This window comes from Spermophilus citellus (genome assembly GCF_964194105.1).
Source record: "Spermophilus citellus genome assembly, chromosome: 7".
Lineage (NCBI taxonomy): Eukaryota > Metazoa > Chordata > Mammalia > Rodentia > Sciuridae > Spermophilus > Spermophilus citellus.
Window position 1 is genome coordinate 99,026,209 of NC_138188.1, and position 21,855 is coordinate 99,048,063.

General features: G+C 41.4%; 1 protein-coding gene across 1 annotated transcript in view; it reads right to left on the bottom strand.

Annotated features, from left to right (window-relative positions):
• Positions 1–2,160: 2,160 nt before the first annotated feature.
• The window catches only part of DRD3 (dopamine receptor D3), a gene marked incomplete at both ends in the record, with an annotated part of 42,108 nt that continues 22,413 nt past the window's right edge, over positions 2,161–21,855 (bottom strand). Inside the window, 4 exons of the mRNA XM_081302688.1 lie at positions 2,161–2,357; positions 3,638–3,917; positions 8,216–8,412; positions 16,604–16,746. Of these exons, the coding sequence (XP_081158814.1) occupies positions 2,161–2,357; positions 3,638–3,917; positions 8,216–8,412; positions 16,604–16,746 (817 nt within the window). The remainder of the gene's footprint in view (positions 2,358–3,637; positions 3,918–8,215; positions 8,413–16,603; positions 16,747–21,855) is intronic.

Below are 21,855 nucleotides of genomic sequence, written 5' to 3' on the forward strand. Positions count from 1 at the left end.
CTGCCTGTCTGTTTAGTTCTGACCCAAGCATTCACAAAAACAAATCTCTTTTCTGACCTCCCTTGGTTTTGGACCCAAAGACTCTGAACCATTAATGTCAACCATCTCTGAGGCCGTGGGCATTCAACTAGCCTTTCCCTTTCTTTCAGAGAAAAGATAGAATTAAAATTTAATCCTGCATTTGTTAAAACCCAGTGTAGCTCAGAGAGAAGTAAACAAATCAGTAGTGGATGTTCTGCAGTGTGGGTTGTCCATGTGGGGGACAGGCCAACAAGATGTGGAGATCTTCTGCAAAAGGTGGCATCATCAGCTCAGCTGCCATCTGAACAGACTTGCAGGAGGTCCTCAGAAATGAAGCCTCTTCCTGTTGCTCTCTAGCTGACACCAGGTACAAGAATGAGTGGGCAGACAGAATTTTCTTACCAAGAGACAGTATAAGCATTGTTATAGATAATAACATTTTTAAAATGCTAGAATTAAAAGCATTCCCAAGTTACAGGTAACTAACTTACTAGAGGTATATCTATTTCCTTGTTATAAACTTCAGGGTTAGAGGAAGAAAGATGGAGTAAGGGAGGCCTTGGATTCCCTGTCAAGTTCTTGTGCACTTTAAAATTTTAACAGTATTGCAGCAGGAATCTGTCATGCCTATATACTTCTTTTTCTTTTTTTTTTTTTTAATTTATTTTTCAGTTGTAGTTGGACACAATACCTTTATTTATTTATTTTTATGTGGTGCTAAGGATGGAACCCAGGGCCTCGCATATGTTAGGCGAGTGCTCTACCGCTAAGCCACAACCCCAGCCCCACTAATACCTCTTAAAGGTAAATTTATCAAAGTTCAGGATGACAATATTTCATAAATTATCCATAAATTTTATCTTGAGTCTACAATCAATAAAAATAGCTTCTGTAGGTGAGATGGTAAATAGTTCCTTCTAAATGCAATTTTAAATGACATTTACAAATTATTTCTCTTATACTTTTTTATCTCAGTTGTTAGAGTGATGATGTTTAGGATCTGCACTAGGATCCTAAAGTCTGCACTAGTATCATGACTTTGGACAGCCACCCTGCCCAGTACCCTGGGTTCTGAGGTCCTCTGGCAGTCTGGGTGACTTCCTAACACCCTTAGGCTTATTAATAAATGAGCAAACACAGGAGCAGGCAGTGAGCTCCTTGAGGACAGGAGCTGTGTTGGTCATTGATATTTGTTCAAAACCTGGGAGATGACTGTCACTTCACAAACACTCACTCCTTAGTAAGTCACAGGGTCTGAAATTATTGCATCTCTGTAGGTGCCTTAGCTAGGAATCTTCTAGTGTTATGGAAAGTATGTCTAAAGCATGTTCAGAACCACCAAGTTCAACAGTGTCACTACAGTGGGAACTGTCATTCCTTTCATGGACATCCCCATCTTGAATGACTCTGGATGTTGACATGTTGAGATTGCCCAGAGAAGAAGGGAATAGAGTCAAAGAGCTTCTTAGAACTAAAATATAAAGATACAAGGATAGCAAGGTTGAAACAAAGCCCAGGTCCCAATGTGGGACAGTGTCTCTCCTTTGTAGTGAGGAATTCCCCTCATCAAACGTAGCCAATTAGAATCTACAGAGAGGTAGAAGCACTGGCCTTGCCTTTCAAATTTCAGGATACTCTAGAGGAAAAAAGCAACCAAGAGGGAAAAGTACACAGAAGTACAAGGTTATTTGAACTGACAGTTAATTAGAGGTCTGAAAGAAGAGAGATGGGCTATTCCGAAAGATGGTTTACTGGCTGAGATTTCAAGGACCCCTGGCAAGTTGAGAAGGATGAAATCTGTTCATTTTTCCTTCATTGCGATGAATCAGGCCTCCAATGACAACAGTGTGTCTGGGTAGAGTCATGCTTTATCAACTTCTGTGAATTATTGCTCATCACTTAGGGGCTTTCAACCATTTAAAGATTGTCAGAAGGAAATCAGATGTTAGCTGGGGAGGTAGAACATTCTGTTTTGGAGTAAGCAGTTGGTTACACCTGCCATGCAGGGACACCCTAGTCCAGTAATCTTCCTTTTACCACATGCCAAGGACCATGCATGGTCTTTCTGAGCAGGCTCTGGTCAGGGGTCCAACAGCCTGGTGGTTGGAGGTGGATACAGGGAGTGCTGCCACCTCTTTTTCAGCAAGACAGGATCTTGAGGAAGGCTTTTCGGAACTCTGCATTGAAGGTGGTGTAGATCACAGGGTTAAGGGCGCTATTCATATAACCCAGCCATGTTGTGGCACTGTAGAGCTCTGGGGACACGTGGCAAGCTTGGCAGTGGGTATTGAGAACATGGGTCAAGAAGAAGGGCAGCCAGCAGACGATGAAGGCTCCTAAGATTGCAAAGAAATAAAGAGTGGGTAAGGTTTTTGCTTACCCCTTTATTATAACATGAAAATGACTTCTGAGTATCTGCTTTATGAAGCTACTATACTAGAAGTTTTAGATAACCATCTGCAATTAGTCACTTTTCTTTTCTTTCTTTCTTTTTTTTTTTTTTATACTAGGGATTGAACTTGGGGAGTATTCAGCCACTGAGCCACATCTCCAGCCCTATTTTGTGTTTTATTTAGAGACAGGGTCTCACTGAGTTGCTTAGCACCTCGCTTTTGCTGAGGCTGGCTTTGAACTTGTGATCCTCCTGCCTCAGCCTTCCAAGATGCTGGGATTACAGGTGTGCACCACTGTGCCAGCTGTGCCACTTTTTAAGATGAGAAAACTGCTAATGCCTTTGATTCACCTCAAGCATATGTTACTAAACCAATTTTTAGTTTGGTGGTTAGGTAATTCTGAACTAGTCTTTTCTCCTTCTCAATTCAATTCAGACATTTATTCAGTGTCTACATATGTGAGACATGATCTTAGGCACTCATACAAAGACTAAAGATGTGGTTGTCACGGTTCCTGCTGTGGGGGAGATAACCTTGGGGGGGTTCTAGTCAAGTCCTTCATTGGGTTTTGTCAGTAATTCTGAACAGGCTGAATTGCTTTCATTAATCTACATGGCACTTGTGACTTAGCAATTTTTAACTTCATTATTTAAATAAAGTTTATACTTTTTCTACCATAAAATTAGCCTTGATTATATACATAATGGAAAACTTGGTAAATACAGAAAAATAGAAGAAAAATTACCACCTACCACTCAAAGATAATCACTTTTGACTTTTCTCTGAATTTCTTTTCAGTCTTTTTTTCTTTGCATTAAAATAATCTAGATGTTATCTTACCATACAAATGACAAAGTGTTTTGCATCCCTATTTTTTAATTTAATATTTAAAAATAAGTAAGCATTTGTTAAATATCCAACATGTCTCAGATCCTTTTATTTCATTATTATTTGATTTATACATTATAATTCCACATGACAGCAAAATACAACTCAATTAGGTAGCTTGTTCAGCTTCATAAATTTCTTTTGAATTTCCACCAGTGTTAATATTTATACAAAAGTGTTTTTAATTGTATCATAACCATTTTATAAAATTATAATCATTGCATTTCCATTTTTTTGTCAAATGTGGCTACTCTAGCACCTACCACCAACTCCAATTAACTAAACCTAACCCAATCTAATCTAGCCCAACCCAACACTCACCAACTTACACTTACCAAGTACAATGACTACCATCTGGGTTGCCTTCTTTTCTCGAAGTGGCACTGCCCGAGGTTGCAGGGGTCCTAGCTTCAGGGATGTTGATAACCTGCCATTACTGAGTTTTCGAACTTCTAAGCTGAGCTTGGGTGCCATAGTGGGGCTGAGGGAGTTCCGCGTCATCTCCTCCTTTTTCAACTCTCCTTCTTCTTGGAAGCTTGGTTGCTTCAAGGCAGTATCTTGGCAGATGCTATAGTAGCGCTTCAGCTCCGAGTGTGACTGGCCAGGAGAGAGGGGCTGCAGGTGTGAAAAGAGAGGGTTTTGAAATTTCTGAGAATATTACTTAGCTTCTGTATGTTCCAGAAGGCGACAGAAAATGTGAAGAAGGAAGAAGAGGGCATCATTTATGAAAGTCACAGAAGGACTATCTGAGAGAGTGGGCAGGACCATGGCAAGTTAAGGGAAATGGAATTTGCTTTTGACTTTACAACTCAAAAGCCTCCTCCCACATATAGAACATTGGATGATCACAGCAATCCCTTGAGGAGGGTAGCAGGAGACTGTAGTCTGGCCCTTTTGAGTAAGAATGAGCAGATAATACAGAGGAATACAGTAAGTGACCCCACTGGAATATAGGCAACAAAACATGGAATGTGGGAACTCTACAAGAGAAATGATTCCTTTTCTTCAATATTTTTGTAACAAAAACAATAACAACATTTAACCAATTGCAAATTATGGACCTTATTTGAATTACGATTCAAACAAACAAAAAATGTGTAAGACAATTGGGGAAATTTGAACTTTGACTGTACACTTAATGATATGAGAGAACTATTATTAATTTTTTTGGTGTCATGTGGTATTGGGATAATGTGCTTTGTAACTGAGTCCATATCCTTTAGAGGCTCTTACATAAATATTTTCAGTTAAAATAATGTATTTGAGATTTGCTTCACAATAGCCCAGGGAGGGGTGCAAACGTAGGAGGCAGCACAAATTTGCAAGATTGACCACAAGGTGATAATTGCTGAAGGTGGTTGATTGTGACTACAGAGTTTGTTATATTTGTCTTTCTACTTTTTAAATAAAATTTTCCATAATAGAAAGTTTAAAAAAATAAGAAAAGGAAAAAAACCCCAAGGATTTTCATCTCAGATTTCTCACTTAGTAGATATTCTTTAGTAAGTTAATTTGATATCTCTGAGCCTCATTTATAAAACCAAAAACAAACTGGGAAAAATGGGTTTGAGATGAGTGACCTCTGAGAGTAGAACACAGAATGTGATTTTTTTCCGGTATTTTGCCAGGGGGAGGTCAGTTTGAATATTGTGCTCAATATCATAACTTCTTTTTATGTTTGAAGAATCAGACATTTGTGTCAACCCTGAATAGCAGGCAGGAGTACCCAACTCTCATTACCATAAAGCCAACTATTCACTACATATCCTCTCTCCAGTCCTGCCAGGCAGCTAGAACTCTGGTACATGAACCAAACAGGGGCAATCATAGATTTCAAACCTGTGGCTTTGAACTGGAACTAGTGAAGCAGGGAGACTTCAGGATTCCTCTAACAGTGGTGATATTCAATGTCCTATGTGTGAGGTCTTCTAACCAGATTATTCCTGATAATGAACAACATCTTTAGGAGCTCTTCTTCAGACATCTTACTGAGTCTCTGAGCTGCCTGACCAGTTTTCTGATACATTTCCTTTCTACATAAATGGTCAGTGTTGGTCCCCCTAATCCTTTGCTTTTCTCTACTTAGTTCAAGAAATCATACTCATAAACACTGAGTAAATGCAAGGGGGTCATCAAGGTGATATAGTGTTTTAAAAACTGCTTAGCAAAAAGGAATTCTAGGAGAATATATACTTTTAAAGCTTTTGGCTTTAAGCTGGGAGGGATGGCACATGCCTATAATCCCAGTGACCTGAGATATTAAGGGCAGGAGAAATGCAAGTTCAAAGTCACTCTGGGGAAGTTAGGAAGACTGTCTTAAAATAAAAATGAAAGGCTTGAGAATGTAGTTCAGTGGTAAGGTAACCCTGGGTTCAATCCCCAGTATTGTCCCCCAAAACACAAAATAAAACAAAACCCTAAAACCAACCCCACCCCTGCAAAACAAAAAACAAAAAATAAAAAATTTCTGTTTTTCATGTTGATGGAATTTCCTAATTAATATGAGCATATTATATTTTGATAATTTATAATCAAGATTACACTTATGATAAAGGTGGCATGTATTGATCTTTTATAATAGCAATATTTAACTTCTAATGTAGTGTTCTTTTTTGACTACTGAGTCACATCCCCAGCCCTATTTTGTATTTTGTTTAGAGACAGGGTCTCACTGAGTTGCTTAGTGCCTTGCTTTTGCTGAGGCTGGCTTTGAACTTGAAATCCTCCTGCCTCAGCCTCCTGAGCTGCTGGGATTATAGGTATGTGCCACTGCGCCCAGCTAATGCATTGTTCTTGATACCAGGGGTATGGCATCAAAATCTTGGAAATACCTATGAAATCTAAAACTGGAGAACATTGGAAAAAAGTGATTCTTCCAAGATATTATGTTGGTGAGTGTATTTTTCAGCTCTCTCTGCAAATCCTTCTTACTACCTCCCTGATCTGAGGAAAACACTGGATTCCTGTGTATGGCTGGCAGAGATCTCCAATCCCAGATGGCAGGACAGAGCCTAATTCTTCACACTTCTGGCAATGAAGCTGCTCCGCTCTTCAATCTCACCTTTGTAGTCAACACATCTCCTTTGGCCTTGGAGGCTCCTCAGACCTTGGATTTACAATGGGCAACTTTAAGCTGCTTAACTATTTTTCAGGATTTACAACAAAAGAGTCTCTAATTGCTACATCAGACCTGTGTAAAAAGTGGTTAATTAACTATAAAGAGACTGGACAAGATTCAAAGCTTTATGGATTTCTGACATTTTATCCCTAATGTGGAGTTCAGGGAGAGGAATACTGAATTATATTGAACACCTCCAGGCTCCATTCTGATTCTGGGAGATAGGGAGGCAGGCTGGCTTGAATTAGAAGGAGAACGCTCAGGTGACCATAAAATTTTCTTGGTCTTCTTCATGTTCAGTGGCAAATGTGGCACTTGAAAGTCTCCTCTCCCTGCTTTCTTCGGATCTGTTCACATGTGTTTCATTGACATCCTGTTTGCTTTAATGCAAGTGGCTGTGGCATCTTCAAACCACATCTAAGAGACATTGGCTTCAGTCATTGGGATCTAGTCCAACAGTCACATGCTTTCTGAATATTATTTGGTGAATCCCATTCTGAAGCTTAAATCATGACTCTCAGATTTTGTCAGGTAGTGCAAATATATGTGTGGAATCAGGACTAGATTACATGTTGAAATGGGAATGGAATCAAGGCAAATCAGCATCTTATTCTTTTCTTATGATACACATCATGGCCTACTTACCATTTTTCCTGTGGTATCTGATGGAAACCTGGACCTTATTGAAAACTGCCGAGTAGGGTGTAGCTGCAGACAGGAAGACTAGGGTAAGTTGAAGGAGAGGCAGTCAGTTCTGGGCTGAGCTCTGCATAGTTGAGCCCTGTCATATGTAATCATGCAGCCCGGCATTGCTTTCAATGCAACATATTCATATCCTTGGGACTTCAACTTTGAGAGTCAGACTTTCACTTAGGTCATCAGAAATTGATCTAGACATCCAAATTGGTTCTGCCTTTAAGGTTAATCTCAGTTCTACTGTGTCTAAGAAGTTTTTTTCCTGAGAATTTTTGTCTTTCTCTTTTCATAACCTCCACAGAATTTTATACCTGGATGCTTAATTGGCTGCACCTCACATTTGGCAAACATCCCGCTCAGTTCTGAGCTGTTCATTGGTTTTAGGTGGAAGTGAGCTTTATTTGTTAGATCCAAAGTTCCATGAAGACAGAGGCCATATAACATTCACATGATCCCTTCCCTAGCAGATTATAAGCAATTGGTATTAGTTCATTCATTCAGTGAGTAACTTGTGCTAAGCTACCATGTGCCAGGCACTGGAATTAGCAGAATTTAAAATCCATACAATTGCAAGATCAACCTTTCTTTAGAGCCTAGAAAGACCCAAATCATTCCACCAATTAGTCAGTGCCTTAGGCAGATCAGGAAGGAAAAAAGGTTTCAAGAGACCCCAATGATTCTTAGATTGAGTGGTTTAGACAAAAAGTTGGTTCTGGGAACCCACCAGCAGTGCATTGTACAAGTGCCACACTAAACTCTGAAACCCTTCTCTATCCCAGCCCTGCAAAATAAAACAACAAGATAAAATATAAAATAAATCCTTAATCCTTATTGGACATCTGAACTGCTGGCCCTTTAGAGGAAACAAAAGGCTCTGAAAGGAAGCAGAAGGAGCCAGAAACTCTCCTATTATCTTGCCAAGAAAATGAGTTCTAGCAGAGCCTGTTAATGCATGCTTGAGATTGAATTTGCTACCTTCAAAGCATAGATAATACCAATGGGTTGGAAGGTGGTACCAAATCTCTGTCTCCCATGTGGCAGGACAGGCTGGAAGCCCGGGATTGGTGTTGCCACCCTCTGCCCCCTCCAGGGTGCTCACTTGTCGAGGGAAGCCCGGCCTGACACTGATGCACTGACTGTTCTGTCGAGTGAGGATCCGTTTCCGTCTTCTTTGTCTCAGCACCACATAGATCCTGGCATAGACGAGGACAGTCACCCCAAAGGGCACATAGAAGGACACCACTGAAGAGTAGATAACGAAATCAGGGTTGGAGATGGAGCAGACGCTGGGGTCCCCTGTGGGTGAGAGAAGGGGAAAAGCTAACAGTTGGCACAGAGCTGGGACCCAGGTGACCCGCACTGCTTCCACCTTCTAATGGAGGGTGGGGACAGGCAGTCTCAGACAACTATGTTGTCAGTTCCTTGAGGCTAAGAGGTCTAATCGATCTTTGAGTGTCTTACAGTTCACTTAAAAAGAAAATTCAGCTCAATTATATGCCAGGCACCACTCTGCACTGGGGCTGCAAAGATGAATTGACACTGTGTCTGCCCTTGAAGAAGGTAATGCGCAGATAGACAAATGATTCCTTCCTGGTGGTGTGGTGTCACATAGAAATCCAGCCTGGGAGTCTGGGGGTGGGGTGCAGAGCAGGAGGGCAGAGACTCTAGGAGGGGTGTGGCCCCCAGCAAAGGGCCTCTTTATGTAGAATCAGGAGTGGGCTGCTGAAATCGGTGGAAGGAAGCAGCTTCTTTTGAATTCAGGATGTGGGGAAGTGGTGGCTGAATGTAAGACAAGCATTTGCTTTTTTAGGGCATCCTAGCACTGGGCAGGGTGGGATAGGAAGAGAACTGGAAGTATATTGTCACAGTGGAGAATGAAAATTCAGAAGAGTCCTTGTCCCTGCCTTATGTCCAAAGTGTCCCTGCCACTCTCTTTAGGAGGTCCCTCTAGCTTGCCTTCTTCCCTAGCAGATGTTGAGGTTCCTACAATACCCAGGTTAGGGCCTGAAATGGGCTCCACCTTGAAAGGGAAGCCTAACTAATTTCTGCCAGGTGATGTGCCAAGAGCCTTGAACATATTATCTGACCTGATCATTATGGCAATATTACATGAGGGAGGTTCCATTACTCTCTCTGCTCCTATGGTCAGACTAAGGCTCATATGAGTTCATTAAGTGGCCTTAAGGCCATACAGCCTGAAAGATGCGTTTCTCTAGACAGTCTGACTACAAACTCCATGTTCTTTCTGTAATTTTGGCATCTCATCTCCCTTTACCATTGTAACATGGCTCATTTATGCTTTGTCCAGCACTGTTTTCGATAACTATTGGCACACTTGGCCCAATCTTCATAAAGGGTTGGGAATTCCCCGACCCAAATGTGGCTTTGGGAGATACAGCCTCTGATGTGAGCTGGGAGAAAGAAACTGACGGACAGATGGGGGCCTTCATTCTGCTTCTTGGTCTTCTGAGGTAGATAAAGGCCAGATGGCCTAGGCGTGAGACCTATGTCTACCATACAGTTACTGTGTGACTTTGGGTACATTACCTAACTACACCAAGTCTCACTTTCACTACCCATAAAAAAAGGATCAAAATATTTCCTGTATAGTGATTGTGACAATTAATGAGAATAAATGGCAGTGATTATTATCTTTTACTCTATAGTTTACCTACCTGAGCTTTGTGAACTTGAGAGGGAAGGTATCAGTTGGAGTGGCAATGTGGAAAGAGACTTAGAGTGGACAATATTTGCAGGGAAAGGAAGGGAGCAATAGCTAAGAATTAAAATGACAAGCGGGAGTGTGCTCAGTGGTCAGTGAGGCATTTTAATGATAACAACACTGCCACCAGAATCTTTATTCTCCTGTGAAGCAGGTAAAGACCTTATCATCTTAACCAAAGCATTTCAGCATACCTTAGGAAATGGCTCTTATGTCCCTAGGCAGTGGTCACCGAACTGGCATCTTTTGCTATTATTCAGGGTCTGATGAGGTTGGAGGAGGGATGGGGTGTCAGTTGGTGGTCTTTCTGAATCTCTAGGAAGCCATGTAAGCAGTGAACGTCCTCTTCCCTGAAATCAGCTCCCCGCTGTCAGCAGCTGACCATGATTGAAATGTGTCCTAGAATGAGGAGTCTCCGTCTGTCTTTTTTTTTTTTTTTGCCTGCGAGAAGCAGCCAGGCAGGTGGCAGGGCTACTTTTCCATGATTCATTTTGCTGCCATCCTTGGTGAGCTGGATATTCCCTATTTGTCCCTCCACTTTATCCTCTACTGTTCTCTGCCTTTGTCTGGGTCCTGGGAACCCAACTTCTAAATTTTATAGATGAACTACAAACTACTACTTTTAAAAATCCAGGGTCAGGATAGGTGGGTATAGGATGCTTCTATTTGTGTAAAAATGGACACACACACACACACACACACACACTCACACACACACACACACACTCACACACACACACACACTCATGAGTGTGCTTGTTTCAAGCCTGATCTTTCAAAATTATTAGTGTTGGGGCTGGGGATGTGGCTCAAGCGGTAGCGCGCTCGCCTGGCATGCGTGCGGCCCGGGTTCGATCCTCAGCACCACATACCAACAAAGATGTTGTGTCCGCCGAGAACTAAAAAAAATAAAATAAAATATTAAAAATTCTCTCTCTCTCTCTCTCTCTCTCTCTCTCTCACTCTCTCTTTTAAAAAAATTATTAGTGTTTACTTCTAGGGAGGGGGCTGAGTGAGCGAGCAATCTGGGGCAGGAGGGAGACCTACATAAATTTACGTATTATGTCGTTACACCTTATGAATGTTTTATCATGTGCAAGCATTTATTTTCCTGTTAAAATATTGAAAGTGTGTGTATGAGAGAGAAAGTGAAGAGAGGGCACATAGCTTCTTCAGGGTGGCTGATCAATGCAGGCCCTCTTAGACAACCACTGAACTGGCACTGCCAGCCCTTCCTTCCTCCCCTGGTTAAGTAAACCACTGCCCACCCTTTGATCATGTTTTGCAGCCTCTCCTGGAATTTTCCCATGCTGTGTGGTCTTGGGGCTGCACAGAAAGCCCCTGAAGTCAGGGGCCATGAATGGGGCTCCACACCAGCCAGCAGGCCTGGCCTGGGTATGGATCCTGTCGGCAGGGCAGTGAGAGGCAGAACACAACAGCGATTCTGAAAGCTTCTCTGTTGAGTCCTGAAGAGGTGGTCTGGGCAGGGAACCCCCCAGGAAGCAGAGGCTCCCCAGGAGATGAAAGCCAAACAATACCATGCAGGCAGTTATTGAACAACTACACAAAGATGAATAAATGAGCAAAACGTATAAACGAGCATTTTATATCAGCCATAAGCACTCATTGGTTGGAGGATAAGGGGGAAGGCCAGGTAGGTGTGAAGGATCTCCAATCTCAACTAAGCTCAACATTTAAGGAAGAAAGGATGATGGTGAAGAGTCATCTATTTACTTAACAAACTTTTATAGAGCAATTACTATGCATGAAGGTCTGTTCTATCTTATAAAAACACTAGAAAACTCTACTAAAGGATCTAAGAGGATTTTGTGGACCAGCCTGGGAACTTGAGAGCCCCACAGAGATGTGAATAGCAAGGCCAAAAGAAGATTGATGAACCCCTGTAATCCCAGAGATTCTGGAGGTCGAGGTGAGAGGCAAGTTTGAGGCCAGCCTGGGAAATTTAGGGAGACTATCCCTGTCTTAAAATAAGCACTAGCTGACTTATAATAAAAAGGGCTGGGGATGAATCTCAGTGGCAGAGGGTCCCTGGATTCAATCCTCAGTACCAGAACAAAAAAAAAAAAAAAAAAAAAAAAGATTCATGAACTTATTGCAGGATTTGACCTTAACTTGATTCCAAAGACAGGAGATGCTGATGAATCTGATTTTAGGATGAGCCATTATTCTTTTAACTGTATGCTTCTATTCTTCTTTTAACTTCTGAGCAACCAAGCTCGCCCCCATCCCTAGGGTTTCAGTGTTCTGAAAGTCAGGTGAGATGTTCTATTGCCAAAATCAAATAAATAGCACTCTTCCATTTCTTTTTGAAAGGAAAATCAAGCCAGCTGATAGGATTTTCTTAACTTTAAGTTTTTCCTTCCTTGAAGTTTTCTTAAACCCTTGTCACCATCTATTGCTTATTCATTCTAGAATTCTTTTTTTTCTAACACAATAGCCATCTGATTTAGCAGAAATTTGAATGCTAGTTATTTTTCTTATCTGTGAAATGAAAGGATTGAGCTACTCCTTCAGAGATCTTTCAGGCTGCTTCTAGCACCGACACACTATGCTCTGCAGTTGTGAGGGCTGTTGATGTGATGTTTCAGTAGACTGCTGGGCCTCTGCTGGAAGATGGGGCAACACTGGTCAGCCAGGCCCCACAGCTGTGGAAGTCTGTGAGCCCAGATCCCACCTCCCAGTGCCGTTTCCTCAGAGCATAAAAGCAGCTGCGAGTTGGAAAAGATTGAAGTTCAAATTTTCTCTATTTTACAGATTATGCTTAGTGAAGCTAGCCAATCCCTAAAAAACAAATACCAAATGTCTTCTTTGATATAATGAGAGCAACTATGAACAGAGCAGGGAGGAAGAGCAGGTAGAAAGATTAATATTAAACAGAGACATGAGGTGGGAGGGAAAGGGAGAGAAAAGGGAAATTGCATGGAAATGAAGGGAGACCCTCATTGCTATACAAAATTACATATAAGAGGTTGTGAGGGTAATGGGAAAATAAACAAGGAGAGAAATGAATTACAGTAGATGGGGTAGAGAGAGAAGATGGGAGGGAAGGGGAGGGGGGAATAGTAGGGGATAGGAAAGGTAGCAGAATACAACAATTACTAATAGGGCATTATGTAAAATTGTGGATGTGTAACTGACGTGATTCTGCAATCTGCATTTGGGGTAAAATTGGGGGTTCATAACCCACTTCAATCTAATGTATTAAATATGATATGTCAAGAGCTTTGTAATGTTGTGAACAACCAATAAAAAAAAGTTACATTAAAAAAAAGAAAAAAAATTTTCTCTATTTTGTGTTCTCTAACAATTTACAACAGCATGGGGCAGCCCCATGTCCTTAAAAGAAGAGCTCTGCCAGATATATTTTTGTATGTGTCTGGCACTTCTTAGTGAAAGTCCAGCTACTTCCATGATTAGATGTTATTGGCAGCATCCTGCCCTTTCCCCCTCTACTTTTCACAGAGGAAATAGAAAGAATGGTTGAGAGAAGTCATTTATCTTGGACTTTCTTTTGAATGAACTTGGGAACTTCCTTGTTGCCAGAATAATCAACATCTATCAAGATAATGAAGTTTTGCTATAAAAGTCAGATAGAGGCAGGGAAGAATGGCTGGGATTCTCTGCTTTGGATTTTGTTCACTAATTCTCTGAACTGTGTTCTAAGAAGAACAACCGGTCTCCCCTACAAATGCCTGCAGAATTATCACTGTTTAGATCTTCCTTGGAGCAAATATGTCATTAAATTTTGAGGCTTAGAAGTTGGATACAGTGATGCATGCCTGTAATCCCAAAGGCTCCAGAGGCTGAGGCAGGAGGATGGCATGTTTGAGGCCAGTCTCAGCAACTTAGAGAGACTCTTGGCAATTTAGAAAGATATTATCTCAAAATAAAAATAAAAGGACTGGGAATGTAGCTCAGAGGGAAAGAGCCCCTAGGTTCCATCTCTAATATCAAAAGAAAAACTTTTTTTTTGAAGAAAATAAAAAGAACTTTTTTAAAGAAGAAAACTTTTAAAATAAATAATAACAACAACACCAGCTATTATCTATTAGGCTCTTACAATGCACTTGGCATTTTGACAATATGTGAATAATTGGAGGGCTTACTGCAGTGTCGTTAATAGACTTAGAGAGAAATCTGGAGAGAAGCAAGAGCAACCAGAGTACATGTGCTTAGTCACAGGCCTTTTTTGCCTTCTCCATTCTAAATTTGAAAATCCTTTTGCAAAGATTTTACTGAGTTTTCTTTTTGGAATAATAATGATCTCACTGGACAACAACTCTGCAATTAGCTCATCAGTCTTCACTTAGATGCTGACATGAACTGGGATATGTGTCTAATGTCAGAATCTGAGATGTTTTCATCTGTCCCCAGGGTGTGTGTGTCTATGAGAGTAGATGTCCCCCACTAGCCTCTGCACAAGTAAGAGTAAGTCGAGTTGCTTGTGGGTAGACTCTGGATAGACTCTGCTGGGGATTTGCAGCAGGTCCACAGGTATGCAGTCCCTTGGTCTAGAAATGGTAGTGAGCTCCCCACAGTAAAAATTTCCACTTAGAATGCATTTGTGCATAGGAACAAAGTTATAGAAGGTGACTTGGTTATATGACTAACCCATAAAGCAGTCTTAACACTCACCAAATAGGGTATTTTAGTGGGTTCAGTTTCTTCTTCTCCTTCTTCCTCATCTTCCTTCCCTTCCCCTTTTCCTCCTCCTTCCTCATGACACTGGGAATGGAAAGAGTGCTCTACTTCTGAGCCATATCCCTACTCGTTTTTTTTTTTAATTATGTTTTTATTTTGAAACAGGGTCTTGCTAGATAGCTGAGGCTGGCCTTGAACCTATGATCCTTCTGTTTCAGTCTCCTGAGTCACTGGTATTACAGGTGTGCACCAGCACATCCAACTGGGGCCAACTTCTTTAGCAGCATAGGGGTGCTGTTTTGCAGTGATTATGCAATATGCACATGTCTTGTGTTTATAAAACCAGAGATATGAAAAATTGTGCTCTACATATGTGTAATAAGAAATGTAATGCATTCTTCTGTCATTTATTTTTTTAAAAATAATAAAAAACATCAAAATAGCAAATGATAACAATCATATTTTGTGAATATTCTGGGTTACCTAGGGAAATATTTTTTGGTTACTTGGCCACTTAACCTTTAAGTGACAGTGAAAGAAGATTTTGAGTAGATGGTATATGCTTGGCATGTCTATGGATGTTATCTCAATTTAATCTTTTTTTTTTATCCCAAAATGTCTCTATGAAGGAGGTATGGTGAAGTTATAATGTATGTAAGGTTAGATTCTAAGGTCAATGAATGAAGTAAAAATTATATAGACTTGAAATTTGCTTTGAAAAATCCCCTAAATCACATATAAAGATATGCATGATTTTATTATAACCCTGAACAGTAATAAGTAAAGATGAATGCTACATATATTAATATGTCATATGTTATAGAGCTCATATGGAGCATATAATTTTAGAGATGAAGTCACTGGACTTATTTGTAGGGGACCAAATGTAAAAATAAATTTTTAAAACTTTCTGACGAAATATACAGACTGAATCTATTATATTTGAATTTACTCAAGTTTATACTCCACCGTATTATTATCCCAAAATTACCAATAAGGAAACTGAACTCAGGAAAGTAGCTTGTTTAAGGAGACATAGCTGATAAATAGAACTGGAGATTGAACCTAGACTTTTCTGACTCCAGAACCTATTTTCCTAATATGTTCTGACCGCTAAATCATTGTCCAGGAAATGACACTTGGAAAATTATTTTTACTTTAGGATTTGCCTGTTCTTGGATGTACTATGTTACTTATAATATCTGCATATACATAAGCACCTGGCTATGTGACTAGTACATGTACACTAGAAATTCACCAATCTGGAACATAGTAGGAATTGAATGAATCAATCCAGATGGACAAAATAAGAAATCCAGATGAACACTAGAACTCCACTAATTCAGTTATCTCTTAACAAGTTATATTGTCATAGCTTTCATTCATCATATGAATTTCCTGAGGCTGAGATGGACATGGGTCAGACAAAAAAGACACTGATTCATAGGAGGTGTCAATTTGGAATGGTGTCATATGCTTAAAATCTCAAACATCTCACATATACACATTATGCATCCAATCCATCCATTCATACATCTACTCCTCCATCCATCCATCCGTCCATCCATCCACCCATCCAGTAGAAGATATATCATGTGCCAACTATCATAGCCACACTTTTTGTATATTAAAAAAAATACTTCAGTAATTTTGGAATCTATACTAGTTCCCAAGTGTCAGAAATGGCTAAAAGAAACATATACTATACCCCAGGACTTTTATGATGTTAACTTATATCATACATCTGTTATGAATTGTCATCTTTAGGCGAACCTCACCTAAATTGTTAACATAGATTAGTTGTTTTTACTGCTATATGTCTTCAAATGAGTACAATGATATGTCTTTCAAAATTATTTTTCTTTTCAAAGACTTTTTCATTAATCAGGGTAAAACTTTACCCTTATGCCAATGATTGATGAGGTTTGGCTTTGTATTTATTTTATTTATGCCCAACAAAGGCCCAAGCTTTGCAGTCTATAGCATACTCAATTGATTCCAAAGTACACTGACCAGGGATCAGAAATGTCAGGGTTGGCCACCATTCAAAGTCACTCAGGTGTGCTGAATTTCAGGCACTGGATGTGAAACCACCAATCTCACCTGTGGTATTGAAGCCAAAGAGGAGAGGACAGGACACGGCAAAGGCCAGTACCCACACAGCTGTAATCATGAGAGCCACACGTCGGCAGGAGCTCTGCCTGGTGCCATGTTGATAGTGAACTGGCATGACCACCGCAGTATACCTGCAAAAGGGAAGGGAGAGAGGGTAAGCATGTTGAGACAGGAAGGGGAAGTGTTGCTGAGAAGACAAATTCAAAGAGGTTACTAGAGAAAGAATTAGATTGATACATATGGCAGGAGAAGAACGTTTTAATTGGAAAAGTTAGAAAAGTGTTTGGATGAAAAGTGTAGAAAGGTCAAGGTAAGAGAGATGAAGAACATTCTTTTGGAGAAGATGAGCAAAGCAAGGGAATGAGAATGAAAATGTTAATGCAGCAACATGGAGCAGCTGGGGAGCTTCTGGTCAATGCCCAGCATAACCAGCCTGGCAGCCACATGCCCTTCGCTCTGAAAGCTTAGGGTGCTGCTCTGGGGGCCTTTCCTTCTTCCCACACTTTTCCAGACTGGACTATGCCCAAAGAAGATGTTTATCCCTGCTCCTGTCCTAATATGAATTTTAACCCCCGGATTGAATAACTTTCCAATAATAGAGTTTTGAGAATAGAGTTGAGTTATATCCAATGAAGGCTAAATTTAAAATTCAGTTTTTATACTTTTACATGGTCAGAGCCTAATTCTTTACTCTAGTTAGAAATTGTATTTTCTGAGGCAACTCCTCATACGTATTTACAGCTGCTTGTTGGACTTGCCTGAATGACTATTCTCTTTTTTTTTTTTTAAAGGTCCAATATCTAGTTTAGACTACAACACTTTATTATTTTTTTTAAAGAGAGAGTGAGGGGGAGAGAGAGAGAGAGAGAGAGAGAGAGAGAGAGAGAGAGAGAGAGAGAGAGAATTTTAATATTTATTTTTTAGTTTTCGGCGGACACAACATCTTTGTTTGTATGTGGTGCTGAGGATGGAACCCGGGCCGCACGCGTGCCAGGCGAGCGCGCTACCACTTGAGCCACATCCCCAGCCCTGAATGACTATTCTCTAGTCATTGCAAACTCTAGGTGTCTGAAGCATCTCCCCAGCGCCCCACACCCCTTACTCTAGTTCCATGTTCTGCCTTCCTCAAGGAATCTCTACTCAATACTTAGGCCCTTTAACTTTCCATTGATCTCTCAATATTCTTTCCCCATTCATTCTCTTACCTTTCATTCAGTTTTATTGAATTTCTACCACATACCAGACCTTATTCTGGAAATATAGAACTATACGAAAGGAACATTGTCCCTGTCCTCATTGAGCCTAGAGTCAAGCAGAGCCAATGAAACATAAAAAGCAAAGAAATATAAAATGAAAAGTACCATGAAGGAAGCTGGTTGCCACATTAGAGAACAATGGAGGAGGTAAAGAAGGGGCAAACCAACAACAACTGGGCAAAGAAAAGAGGAAGCTGTCCATTTACTGAGGGCGGGGGAAAATATTCCAGTAGTAAATGAACACACTGTCATTGGCTACTTGAATACCCACAGGTCAAAGTTAATCTCCTTCAACATGACTTCATTTTTTTGCCAACCTAACCCCCATTGGTTCCTGACACGTGCTCATGCTCCAAACAAACAGGCCTCGTGATGGGCACTCAACAATTGTTGGAGACTGGTGTCTTTGTTCCATCCATTATCCTTTCTCCCTCCAAAACTCAATCTTGCTTTCCTTTAATCTCAGATGAGCTCTCTAGCAATCTTCCCTAGCCTTTTTACCTTATAAAGACCTCTCCCTCTGAACTCATACTACTCCTATGCCAATCAGTTTACATTGCCCTCTTGCTTGCAGGTCTTGATTCCCCCATGTGATTGAAGTCACTCAATGGCTCAAATCATTATATAGTCTTGGTATTCCCCATAGGTCATTGCACAAAGGAAGTAGTAAGTAGCTGTTGAATAATTGCCTCATGGGCCATGAGAACAGTTCTAATCCTAGCAAAGTTCAAGGGATCTAAGATATGTCTGGTCCTAGCCATGGATCAACATTTTTTGTCTTCTTTGTTTTCAGGGAACTTGGGGGCCAGATTTGGAGCTGTAGCCCCCTTAACCCTTGTTGGGCACCTCAAGGCTTGGGACTGAGGGAGGGAAGGACAGATGTTGGTCTGATGGGTATTGAGCAATGCTCTCTGATATTTCTCCTGTTTGTCCAGCTCCTGTGCTCCAGTGCTGCTGGAATCTCTCTCTTATGCATCTAATTTTAGAATGTTAACATTTGAATTCCTAAAAGAACAGCTCAAAGACAGACAGTTGTGAGATGAAGGCCAACTCTGCAAGAGTTGTCTTTGGCAGTGTTAGCTTTTTATTGATGTGATAAAGTACCTGAGAAAATCAACTTAAAGGAACAAAAATTTATTTTGGCTCATGGTTTCAGTCCATGGTTGTCTAGCTCCAAGGCAAAAATATTATTGCAGAAGAGAATGGCAGAGGAAAGTAGGGAACAGTTCAGGGACAAAATATACCCTTCTATATCAAGCCCCCAGTGTTCTACTTCCTTCAACTGGGCCCCGTCTCTTAATAGCCCTTCAGCTATGAAGACACCAATGGATGTCTTCATGATCCAAGTTGTTTCCCAGAAGTGCCACCAATGAACACTACTGCATTGGGGGACCAAGACTTCAACTCATGAACCTTTGGGGGACATTGCAGATCCAAACCATAAGAGGCACCACAGTGCATGACAAAGGCGGGTTCTTTCTGAAGAGGGAGAAATAGGGTCTTTATTAAATAAGGTCAAATTGAGATCCCAGCACTAACCCCCCAGGGAGGTCATGACAATCCAGTTCCCTTCTTCTGAAGCACACACGTCCTCCCTTAAATTCCTGCCTTGTATGTGCAGGAGCTGGCAAGTAGCACCATGTTTCTCAAGGCCTCCCACTCTCCTAAGGACTGTAAACTGCTGGAGTTTCAAGTCAAATATAGCCACCAAGGCCTTGCCCTTAGTGGTGACCCTGAGGCATCTGCTATCATGGCCAAAGAGCTAGTTGAAGGCAATGGAAGGAAAGCTGGGACCCACTTCCTCTGACCCAGACCTGCAGTTAGGCAAAGTCTCTCCATTTCTTTCACATCACATAGTGAACCTGACCATCCTGTGCATTCAGATGTGCTAGTAATGGCTAACAGCTGTTTCTCCAGGTAAAAAAAGTCCCTGCTTTGTAACACTTGCATTTTCTATGATGTAGGTGTATCTACTATTGCCCATTTCAAACCACCACCAAAGACTTAATAACTGACTCAAAAATTCCTACAATTTTACCAATCAGTTCTTGCTGCCTTTACGAGCTGGCTCTAGCACACCAATTTCCTCAATCTGTACACTTTAATGTCCAGCAACTCCTTGGAGACTCCAGTAATTCACTGGACCAACAAATATAGGGAACCCCACCTGGCTCCATTTTACAAAGTAGGGATCAGAGATATAAGGAGGTTAATGCTGGACCCAAAGTTCAGCAGCCGAGTGAGTTGTGCTAGGCCAGTGTGTCTCCTGAGTGCGCCCTTCCCTCTCAAGGGCAGGGACAAGTCTCTGAGGCACAAAGGGAGATAAGGACATCCTTGTCAGAGTGACAAGGGTGAGTTGTACTTAGCAATGTGGGTACCCAGAACAGTTTCCCCAATTAGCTGATTTTTTTAATTGCTTGGGGTTAACTGAGAAGAGGAAGAAGGGAGGTCCTGTTAAAATGCAGACTTCTAGGACACGTTTGTGGAGATTTTGATTTGGTACTTCTGAAGTGGAACCTAGGAATATGTATTTTTAACAAGCAAATACATCTTATGAATTTGAAAAAAGTCTGCTTTAGGGAAAGTTTCTGTCAAAGATTCTAACTTGTTAACATAGGAAAGAAGAAGTGAAAGATGAGACTACAATTCACCACTGTCACATTACATTTTTTTTTCTTTTTCAAACATGATGAAACAATAAAAGGGGGCCCAAGCTTGCCATAAGTGTCTGAGACATCGAGGCTGTTCCAGAATCAGCCATCGGAGGGCACCATAATGCAGCAAGAACTCTGCCCGTCGGCCGGGGTGAGAAGTTCATTGCTCACCTGGGGGCTCTCCAGGCTCCGTGGGGAGGCAGAGAGGGAAAACCCGACCCCTTAATTCCTGGACCCCTGCAGGGACCCCGAATTTCCACCCCGGCAGACTGTTTAGCTTTTGGTGTCCTCTCGGCCGATCCGGACGACAGACCGTGTGCGAGCGCCAGTCAAAGCCCCCGAGGGTCGCGCTGCCGCACTTGGCCAGAGAGGGAGAGGAAGGCTCGACCAGGGGCCGCCTGGACAGTCAGGCCTGCAGTGCTCCAGGGCCGCAGCCCGGCCGCAGACACACTCCACACACTCGGCGGGTCGTCTCTGTCGCTCGCGGTGCCCAGGCTCCCTGCTCTGTGCCCTGGCTCCTAGCTCTCTAGGCCCTTCCTGGTGTGGATTACTCTGCAGTTGAGCGCTGGCTCTGTGCACCATGGTCAAGTGCAGCCGCAGGAGAGGCAGATTGAGTGCAGGGCCTGAATCTGGGCTCTGCGGCTTACTAATGGGGCCATGGCCAGTGGTTTGACTTTCTTGATTCAATTTCCTCATCTGTACAATGGGGATAATGATACTTGTCCAATAGAGCTGTTAAAAAATATTCAAGGAGGTTATCTGTAGCTTTTAAAAAAATTTTAGCACAATGCCTGTACATATTTAATATTCAAAAGACAGTATTATTATTATTATTATTATTATTATTATCATCATCATTGTCATTGTTACTGTGGTACCCTAAGAGATCAGTACTTGTATCAGTGAGTTCTTATGATTGTCTTACTCCTTACAATCAGTGAATTTAACATTTATTTATTTAATCAAACAAATGAGTAGATAGCATTTTCTGTGTGCTAGGCACTGTTGGAAGTGTTTTACAAATAGTAGTGTTTTACAATTCATGAATCCTTCTAAACACCTTTGAGGTAGTTTTTTATCTCCACTAAATGGATAAAGAGATCGAGTCAAGTTAAATGACTTGCCCAGGGTCACTTTGCTGTTAAATGGTAGCGCCTAGACTTTTAGCCAGGCAGTTGATTCTATAGCTAGGACCCAGAGTAAGGTTCACAGTTCCATCTCCATGTGGGGCTGTGTGCTATAGCAGGAGGAGGGTAACTGAATCTTTACCCTTGCATCCACCAGCTGTGTGATCTTGGGAGGCTTACCTACACATTCTAGCCTCAGAAGC